This window comes from Podarcis muralis, chromosome 13 (assembly GCF_964188315.1).
Source record: "Podarcis muralis chromosome 13, rPodMur119.hap1.1, whole genome shotgun sequence".
NCBI classification, from domain to species: domain Eukaryota; kingdom Metazoa; phylum Chordata; class Lepidosauria; order Squamata; family Lacertidae; genus Podarcis; species Podarcis muralis.
The window spans coordinates 27,301,640-27,311,622 of record NC_135667.1 but is presented as its reverse complement, the minus strand read 5'-3'; the positions used below and the strand labels follow the sequence as shown (position 1 = coordinate 27,311,622).

Below are 9,983 nucleotides of genomic sequence, written 5' to 3'. Positions count from 1 at the left end.
ATGCGCATGTCTGAGTATTTTTATCCTGCCCACCCCCACACCTTTCCACCCAAGGGGGGAAATCGGAGAAATCGGGGTTTTTAACTGCAATGTTAAGAGATCGCCCTGCAAGGCTGTTTCAGGTCACTCTTTGCTGGGCGCAGTCCACCAGCTTCACTGCCCAGCCTCCACGCGTAAGAGGATAATAGAGGGACTTTATTAGGAGGGGGAGGTTTCCGAAACGTTATCAGAACATTGTAAAATTTGTTTCCCTCCCCACAACACAAAAGCAGCTGTTGGGGCCCATTAGACACTTGTAACACTGTCCGCTTCTTCTAGCACACCCTGGTCCCATTCCACATAAAAACTCACAAATCGTGAAAGAAAAGATTCTGTATTATCTCTGAAGTTATGTTTCCTACGTTTCTGAAATTACGCAGTGAGGTTATACTCGTCTGACAATAGGAAGAAATAAGGTATATTTATTTAACTTACAGTAATTATTTATAAATGTGTATATATACATATACATATATATAAGCATATGCAAATTCTCCTTTTGATGGTAGGCCATCCTGTTCACGGGAGTTTGTTGCTGCAACTCCAGGTATTTTAGATGATGGCCATTGTCTGGGGGGCTTGCATTTCAGTCTGGTTTTTGGCCTCAGTTTGGTACTGAAACATCTTTGGTTGCCCTGATGGAGACAGAGATAGAGAAGGGGAGTTCAACTCTGTTAACTCTCCTAAAACTTTTGACAGTCTTTGATATTATGAGTCCTTTTATCCTAGTGGTTCCTAATTGGGGATCCATGGACCTCAAGGGGTGTACGTAACACCACACACACATACACACCAGTTTGTGGCACCATTTGCATAACAAAAACCACCATAGCTATATCAAAATTTTCAAAAGTAGGGGGTCCATGGCTTGGCTTTTGAAAAACGGGGTCTGCAGTACTTAGCTAATTGGGAACCACCGTCCTGGAATGAATATTAGGGCATAGTGGCAGGGGGCATGCACACTAGACCATGTTGCAACAGTTCCCTTTCTAGGTTGATGGCCACTTCTATTGTTGATGGCAACAATCCTCCAGGAGTTATGCTATGGTGTTCCACATGGCTCCATTTTGCATCTCTCACTGCTTAACATCTGCATTAAGCCACTGAGCGAAGTCATATTGGTATCCAGAGCAAGGTATCCTCCATCTGCTACAGAAGCAATATATCTCCTTTTCATTGTATTCAATAAAAGACTTTGCCCAAGGAAGGGCACATGCGTCTCACCGCTGCATGCCTTTTGGTGAGCTTTTCCAGCAGGGTATTACGTGGCACTGTCTTTTGAAATGGGCTCTTCTCTTATTTTTATTCTGTTTTTGATTGCATTGTCATTCAGTATTTTTTATTGTTTAAAAGTTTGCTGTGATAGCAGCCTTTAATATATTTTAATACAAAATAGTTGATTAAAAGAGGCAGGTTATATAAATAGATAGGCAGGTTAATAACAATGATGATGTCTACGACATGGTGTTGCGGGCAGGAGCTGGAACATTGCAGCAAGAGATTTTGCTAGATTCAAAGGGCATCTTTGACTAACATTTTGATAAGAGAAAACAGATAAAAGCAGACACAAGCTAAATAAAGGAAATAATCAGTTTAATACTAATCAGTATTAGTGCAGTCAAAGATTATATGGTGAAGGGGCCTAGCAGTACATCGTGGGGCAATTGTCAGCCATTTTCAGACATAAATATAAATGTGTTAAAATATAATTAAAATAATTTAGATTTAAAGTGTCAGGTGCCCAAGTGCTCATTCAGGCCCCAGGTTCTAGGCTGATCCTTGACCACTTCAAGATGAGAGAGCAGATGGCTGCTGAATATACCATTCCCAGACAATTTTACATTTCACCACAACCTTATTAATAGTGCTTAACGAGCAGCTTCTCATAAATTTGGAGAAATGGCCACTTGGAAAAATAAGTATGTCATTCTGAATTTTTTACTTCTATCTTCTTGAGGCCAGTATATACATTCCTCATCACTGGAGATAGCCCTCCAGTGGGAGATGTAGGTAGTCTTGCAGAGAAGATGGCAGTTTCAACTGAGCAATGCCCTGATGGCATTGCGGCCCCAGTTGCTTCCGCACAGCACAACGGGCCAGATGTTGCAGAGGGCGGGGCTGATTCACCAGGTAGACGGCTGAATCGTAGAACACCTGATGCTCCTGTCCAAATGCAAAGAAAAGTAAAATGAGGCATTGAACGCACACACACACACACACACACACACACACACACACACCCCACACCAGCAGGCTGGTCCATGGAGGCAAATTGGGTACTGCCCCACCAACTGCAGTCTGCCCTCAGGCACTTCCCACCAGCCTGCCTTCTTGCTTACAACCAGCCTAGGGAAGTGACCCTACCAGTCAACTCCCTCCTCCTTAGTCTTGGTGTTGTCACTATAGAAGTCAGCAGTGAGGAGGATAGGCACAAACCTAGAATTAGTTGGCTCTGCCTGTTATTAGCCCTGGGTCCACTCTGTGCTGGCCTCTCTGCCTTCTGAGTCTTAAGACAAATCAGCCTCCACTGACCACCACAAACATAATCCTCTCATTCTTCTCCCTGAGCCTTGGCTGAGGCCGATAGGAACTGCAATATCTGGAGGGCCACAGGTTCCCTGTCCCTGTAGTAGCAGAAGCAACCAGGCAGGCATGCCATACAAAATCATATTATCCCATAGGGCATACGGGGTGAGCCCCTGTTGCTCTGTCCCAGCTCCTGCCTACCTAGAAGTTTGAAAGCATGCTAGTGCAAATAGATAAATAGATACCGCTGTGGCGGAAAGGTAAACGGTGTTTCCGTGCACTCTGGTTTTTGTCGCTGTGTTCTGTTGCACCAGAAGTGGTTTGATCATGCTGGCCACATGACCCAGAAAGCTGTCTGGACAAACACCAGCTCCCTTGGCTTGAAAGCGAAATGAATGCCGCAACCCCATCGTCGCCTTTCACTGGACTTAACCGTCCACGGGTCCTTTACCTTTTTACCTTTACCTTAGTATAATTATAGAAAATAAAATAAAACGGACTACTACAAATTTTTCCAAACTTTGGAGATATTTTAATTATGCTTAGTATTTTCGGAGCACTTTGCACTCCACACATTTCACATAATTAGCACTAGGAATTCTGTAACGGGAATAATGCTAGCCCAGAAACACACCTATCAGTGCATCAGCAGGACAGGCAAAGGGTACCACTCAAACCTCCCAGAGAGCCTTACTCTTTCCTCTTCCCTTTTGCAAGTCTCTGCTGCTATTTGACCCATCTCTCTCTCGTCATTGGTTCGTAGAAGAATAATGGCCCTTCAGAATGTCATGGGTTTGTTGCTCTGATGTCACATGAGTCCTGACCTGTCTTGGCTTGGGCAGTCAAAAGAGTTTGTCATTTTAGAACTTCCACTCTGAATTCCAAGGTTTATAAGCATCCTGTGTGAAACTAAACCTGTTCATCTATGGCTGGCTACAAGTTCACAAGATGGAATGCTTGTTTTTTGTTTTGTTTTTTAATAAACTTCCACAGAGAACCACCACACTAGGGAGGTGTGTTCTAGCCTAACATGCTAGTTCAGGTAGACATGTTTAGGTTGGCATGTTCTCCACCATCATGAGAGCCCTCATTTAGAGCCTGGACACATTTTGACCACCACAGGGAGAACTGACCCAACAATGGCATTCCATGAACTTTCAGATGGCATAATAGATTGTACCCAATGTTCAGATAACTGAAATGAATGGGCATGACTAATTTAGGGTCATTAATCTTAGAGGGCCTGTTAAATAGAATTTAGTTGGATATGGTTGAGTGGGTGCTAACCAGGTTAGTTGAGTGGTCCCTTTGCTTAGAGACAACAGCTTGTCATAGGCCACCACACTGAATCTGAGCTGCAGTTTGCATGGACTTCCATGTTCATATATCATATCCATTGCCACCATGGACCATGCCACACCCGCTTGACTACTACTGCACATTTTATTAGTGTGCCAAAGTTCTTTCTTTAGGAAAGCAAAGTTCTGCAGTACAGCCAAGGGGATGGACATATGGGGATGGACACACACAAACACACATGTCAGGTGCCCAATTCAGGAATTTTAAGGATAGATCAGGGATAAATATGAAAGTAGTCAAAGAAATGTTAGGTGGCAGAAAGTACTGAGTTAGAAGGAGAAAAATGAGGACTGGATCTTACAAATGGTAGATGAGCTTGCATTTGCACTTCGCCATACAAAAATGTAGTCTCCAAATATAGAAAACTAGCTGTCAGGGAAGCAGAGCTGTAGTCTCACCTTCTTCCCAAGATGCACTGTTCCCAAGATTCATTGTTTGATACACCATCTCCCATTTTGCAGGACAAAACAGCAAGCCTTGTGATTGCATAAGTATGTGTATATGTGTTTGTTTTTGTGTTGCATTACATTGGATTGGAGGAATTTACCTGCCACACTTCAAGAGGCACAGAATCCACCCAAGAATCACAGGGTGGGATCCGGTCATAGGAATTTAGAACAACTTCCATAGCTTGAGGTGACAAGGCACAAAATTTTAGCATCTGAAGGCAAAATTACCAAGCAGAGAGAGAGAGATAAAATGCATGTGTGAGCATACTGGAAAGAAAAGAAGAGGTAGATTCAGTTCTGCTCCTACTCCCAGGGACCCCTTCTTTCATCTCCAGGCCCCACCAAACCTTGATTCTCTCATATCATTCCTTTCCTTTTATTTACAGACATGACTTACGGAACTGTAGTCCAGAACATCTGGAGGGCACCAGGTTGGCCAAGGCTGCCACAGACAAATGTTCTCCTCCCCACCGCCTAAGGACCAACCAAAACCATGTTGCCGCCTACCCAGGGACTAAATGACTCCCACCCACTTTGTTTTCCACATACATAGGTTAAATTTACTACATACTGTGCTGACAGAGAGTGTCTTCCATCATACAAGAGGACAACAAGGTAACTTAAGAGGCGCAGGGCAGACCACACCCTACAAACAACTCCGCCCTCCAGCACCTCTTTGCTACCCCAAAGCTGCTTAATGGTGTGGCCAGCCCTGCCTTCTCCTCCTATTGGGTTGAATGTACAAAAAGGTTCCCCAGTACCCAGGACAGCCAGCAGCTTATAGAGGTGGCGACCCTTACCTTGGGATTGATAGAAGCAGCACCATGGTCGAGCAAGGTGGCTATAAGCCTCTCAGGTTGCCCCTCCAGGTAATCTTCCACTGCTTGCAGGGCACAATCCACAGGTGTGTAGCCGGCACAGTTTCTAACGTTGACCTGTGCCCCGTGCTGCAGCAGAAGCTCCACAATGCGGATGTGGCAGTTGCTGCAGGCATTGTGCAGGGGCGTATGGTTCTTCCGGCCAGCTATCCGGACGTCGGCCCCACCTTCCAGCAGCCGCTTCACCACCCGGTAGTAGCGGCCAGCCTCCTCAGGCCTGTCTGCATTGGCACAGGCCGCGTTGAGGGCTGTCTCTCCCTCTCGGTTCCTGTGGGCAACCTTTGCTCCATAGCAGAGGTAGAGCTTCGCGTGGTCATCCAGGCCGTGCTTTGCAGCCACGTGCAATGGGGAAGCACGGTGGTCTCTTGTATTCTGGTTGACCAGAGCTCCGTACTCCAGGAGCAGCTGGGCGCATCTGTAAAGCACAAGGAGTAGCTGTGGGGAATTTGGCAACCATCACACGATCCAACCCATGGGTGGGTGCAGGAAGCTTGGACAATATTTATCTGGGGAAGCAGCAGTGAACACAGTCTTCTGCCACTCTGTTGTTGTTGTTTTTGTTTTAAAAGAATCAGGACGCATATAGGACATGACCCTACAACTGGAAGTGAAGGGGCTAGAGGGACCCTTTTGGCCTAAGTGTGTCCATAACAATGGCTTCTCTCCCCCCCAGTTAGATATGCTTGCAAACGATATGGCCTACTTAGCATGACCCATTTAGCTGTCCACAAGGTGTTTTTAGAAGCAAAAGTCAAGCTGCCCAATTGCAACAGACCTTGCAGTTGGAAATTTCCTGGTAGTGTCAGTAATGTCTGGGAGAGCGACAGGAGTCTGGGAATCGAACTCCAAGACCAACAGGAAGACTGAATGCAAGGTATTCTGTTGAAGCACATGATCACGCGTCCTTCACGTGTAACACTGTACCAGAACTGTATAAATATGTGTTGTGCACTCTTCAGAGTTGTGGAGAGTTGGGTATTAACCTAATCTGTGCCTTCTGCCATGGTTTTCCACCCTGGTGTGTTCATTGGCTACATTCACCCCAGCTCAACTGGACACTTTTCATTAACAGAAGAATACAGCTTTCTTACGAAGCGTAGCTGGAGAAAGGTGCCAGTGATTGGGGTTCCACTGCCCTGCAAACATGCTCTCTACCCCCATGACTAGCAGGACCAGAAAACAGTAGGGAACAGAATAAACAAAAGCAATTATGCAAAACAAGATTAAAATCGGTGGTTCTTGCTTCAGAATTGCCCAAGGATTGTAATATTTAACACCACGCTCTGCATAATTTATTGAGGTAGTACAATCTACATTTAATTTAGCATGGGAGAAAGGCACTTTTGCAGTTGAATTAAGGAGCCCCCTGCCAAGTCCACCAGGAAGGCTAATTGTTAGTTTAATAGAGGCTAATCGTTAGTCCTATTTGGCTAATTACTTTGCCGCTATTCTGCTGTCGCCTTATTGCTGCAACACTTCAATCCACAAAAACACACCCCTTCCCAATTTCCCAGACATACGGCAAAGACTCCTGAGTGGTGCAGAGATGCAGAGGGGCCAGTCCATCCTCCGAAAGAAGGTTGGGGTTTGCGCTGTAGCTCAGGAGCAAGCGGGTGCACTCTGCGCGGTGGTTGGCACAGCTTTCGTGAATGGCGGCTTTCCCACCAACGACAGCATCAACCTCGGCCCCTTGCAGCAGCAGGTGCTTCACACAATCCTGGTAGCCTCTGGCCGCTGTGATGCACAATGGAGAAGTGTGCTTCTTCTGGGGGGTCAGCACCCACAGCCCTGCAGAAGAAGGTTATTGGGCAGGAGGATCAGAAACTGAGAAGCGGCAGCTTAATACCACCAGTTAAATGGATTTGCAATAGGTTCAGGGCAAACAAACAGAAAATCCTTCCCACAGCGCATAACTAGGCTGCCACAAAATCTGACGATAGAACTATCAGCCACGATAGCCAATGAGCAAAACAAATACCTTAATAAATATTTAGACGCACAGAATTCCATGATTCTCTGGGGATGGGAGCAAACAGCACAGTACGACTTTCTCCGTCCTTCTCCGCTGGGGAGCTTTCCCAAAGCAATAGCCTCATGGTAGACCAGCTCTTGAATTTAAGCACTAGCCTGGGTAACCATTAGTGATCAGAAATTCCGTGCAAGCGAGTGAGCGTGAAATAATACTGCTGTTTGCCCTGAAACTACTTAAATCTGGGCAATGTGTTGCAGGTTGTGGATTAACGTGGGCCTCAAGTCTGAGGAAGTTGGAGGCTATTGCTCTTAAAAGTGTCGCAATTTGTTGACGGCAGAGAGAAAATAGCAAACATTTTCTGCCGAAGTTGCTACTGGTTCCATGTCAAAATACCTATGTTGCAATAAAAGCAATGTGACAGAAGGCTCTGTTTACAAAGAATACCCCTTTTCATAAGGGGATTCCAAACTAACCACTTTTACTGAAGTGGCCACATTTTTGTGATTACAACTACATTTCTGGCTATTCACTTTTCCTGTTTTTTTTCTTTTTTAATTGCTGGGCATTTAAAGGGCAGAGAAACTGTTTTCAAGACAGTGAGTGCATGCAGGTTATTCGTTTTATATGCCTCTATCATGTTCTTTTTCTAAATTCTCTCCCCACACCCTTCTAAACTAAAAAGAAATCCTAAAAACAGACCCTGCAATGCTGAATCTTTCCCCAGTGGGACCAAAATTCCTGTGCTCCAACTTGTCGTCCTGCCAGAACCCAAGCCTTGAAAAGTCTCCCACCCCCACAGAAATGAGTCAAAATCTAAAACGCCAGTGACCAATCCAAGTGATCTTCTTTCCACTATGGACAACCCCTTCTTACCCATTTCGGCAGACCACACCAGCTCCTCACTGAGGGTCTCCACAATCAAGTTGGCAGTAGATTCATCCTTAAAAATGCTCCGGACTCTTGGAAGGTCTCCTGTGTACAGGGCATTGTGAACAGCAGGATCCCGGCAATACTGTGGGCGTCGTGCAGGTTTGGGGAGTGCAGAGAGGCTCCCCAAACTAGGCTGGTACCTCCGACTCACAGACTGGCGAGACGCAGCTCTCCGCCGGTCTTCCCATTCTAGCATTTCTTGCTGCAGACGCAGGGAGCGAAGGGTGGAAGAAGTGAACGTGAAAGTTTCCTTTGACATTCTTGCACGCGAGAGGAGAAGGCAGCCAAAGTTTATCCACACAGGCCTAATTCATCCACCCCCGACCTGTAAGCTGTTTAGGAAAGGAGCACCTGCTCCCAACTGCAATTTTAAAAGGTATGGTTACGACGCGGTGTCACCAATGGGCACATCTGTTTATTGGACGAACACCCAAGCTTTGCTGTGTCTATAAATAGAAAGGAATAGTCATCATGACAGCAAAAATACTCTCAGTCTCTCTGCAGTGTCAATTTTCCTTTCTGGATCTCCGTGCAATTAACTTGTTGGTGGATCCGTAGAAGAAAGCTGAGAAGAGTACAGTGATAAAGGAACAAAATGAGGATGGCAATCACCAAGTTTTAAGTATTTAAGCCTTCCTCCCTAGCCCCCCAAGTTATCTTGTAAGCAAAGTCTGCTGTCTGAAAAATAAGTATTAATATGGGAGGGGGGAATTCAGAGCACACACTGGAAAGGGGGATTCTTCCCTCTGTGGTCTAAACCTCTGAGCCTAGGGCTCAGAAGGTCAGCGGTTTGAATCCCTGTGACGGGGTGAGCTCCCGTTGCTCAGTCCCAGCTCCTGCCAACCTAGCAGTTCGAAAGCACGTCAAAAGTGCAAGTAGATAAATAGGTACCGCTCCGGTGGGAAGGTAAACGGCATTTCCGTGCGCTGCTCTGGTTTCGCCAGAAGCAGCTTAGTCATGCTGGCCACATGACCCGGAAGCTGTCTGCAGACAAACGTTGGCTCCCTCGGCCAGTAAAGCGAGATGAGCGCCGCAACCCCAAAGTCAGTCGTGACTGGACTTAACTGTCAGGGGTGCTTTACCTTTTTACAGCTGTTTAAAGTGGCACGATACTGCTTTAAATGTGTAGTGTAGATGCTGCCAAAGACATGACGAGTCAGCTGTCTAAGGATTTGTTTTGCAAACTGCCTCCTGCCTATACCATGGGAAAGTAATGTTGCCACTTCACTGAATTTCATTGCCCATCCACTACGGCTCTCATTCCTTGTTGCTTCCTTTAGCTGTGCAATCCAGCTTTTATTGTTTAAAACTCCCACCTCTAACCATTGGTTATGCTAGCTGATGCTGGTTAGAATCTGGAGGGCCACAAGCTCCCTATCCTGATTTTAAGTGTCTGTCTGCTTGCCAATTCAGAGGCAGTCTTTGATAATTTGGTGCCCCCAAAGAGATCTTCTGAATTATAGATCTTCTCAATTTTGCGTCCCCTTCGGCTCGGCACCGTGTGTGGGAATTGTCCTCACCGCCCTAAATCCAGCACTGGCCTATTTGGAACCTCTACCACCAACCTATGAAGATTCTCATGTGTATAACGGGGGCAGCTAAGCATATGGCATTTGAATGCTAGAACTCGCCCCGTAACACTGGTCTAATGATTTGCAAACCTTATCCCAATTTGAGTTGGCTGGGTACCAACATGAGCACAAAGAGGACAATGTCCTGTCCCCAGGAGACTTGCCAAGAGTCGGAGATGGTTGCCGCCTGCTTTCTTTCTGGCAGCATCTACACTACACATTTAAAGCTTTCTTTCTAAAGATGTTCCTGTTTACCAAA

The 9,983-nt window shown here is 45.9% G+C and overlaps 1 protein-coding gene across 2 annotated transcripts; it reads right to left on the bottom strand.

The window, feature by feature from the left end:
- Positions 1–1,615: 1,615 nt before the first annotated feature.
- Positions 1,616–8,557, bottom strand: ASB16 (ankyrin repeat and SOCS box containing 16). Of its 2 annotated transcripts, XM_028702509.2 has the most exons (5): positions 8,097–8,555; positions 6,772–7,039; positions 5,174–5,666; positions 4,472–4,585; positions 1,616–2,202 (listed from the first exon to the last, which is right to left on the bottom strand). In XM_028702509.2, the coding sequence occupies exons 1-5, from the start codon at positions 8,410–8,412 to the stop codon at positions 2,017–2,019; spliced, it is 1,377 nt and encodes a 458-aa protein (XP_028558342.2). In that variant the 5' UTR covers positions 8,413–8,555; the 3' UTR covers positions 1,616–2,016. The 2 variants fall into 2 exon arrangements, with proteins under 2 accessions (XP_028558342.2, XP_077773364.1); XM_077917238.1 differs by lacking the exon at positions 4,472–4,585 and having other exon boundaries at positions 8,097–8,557.
- Positions 8,558–9,983: the final 1,426 nt, after the last annotated feature.

What these genes read in the sequence shown, in the direction of transcription:
- ASB16 (XM_028702509.2), bottom strand. Translation starts at nt 8,412, where the DNA reads ATGTCAAAGGAAACTTTCACGTTCACTTCTTCCACCCTTCGCTCCCTG. An exon ending in ACCACTCAGGAGTCTTTGCC is followed by an intron (nt 5,667 to 6,771) that starts GTATGTCTGGGA and finishes TGTGCTTTACAG; the next exon opens with ATGCGCCCAGCTGCTCCTGG. An exon ending in CTGCTTCTATCAATCCCAAG is followed by an intron (nt 4,586 to 5,173) that starts GTAAGGGTCGCC and finishes TTTTGCCTTCAG; the next exon opens with ATGCTAAAATTTTGTGCCTT.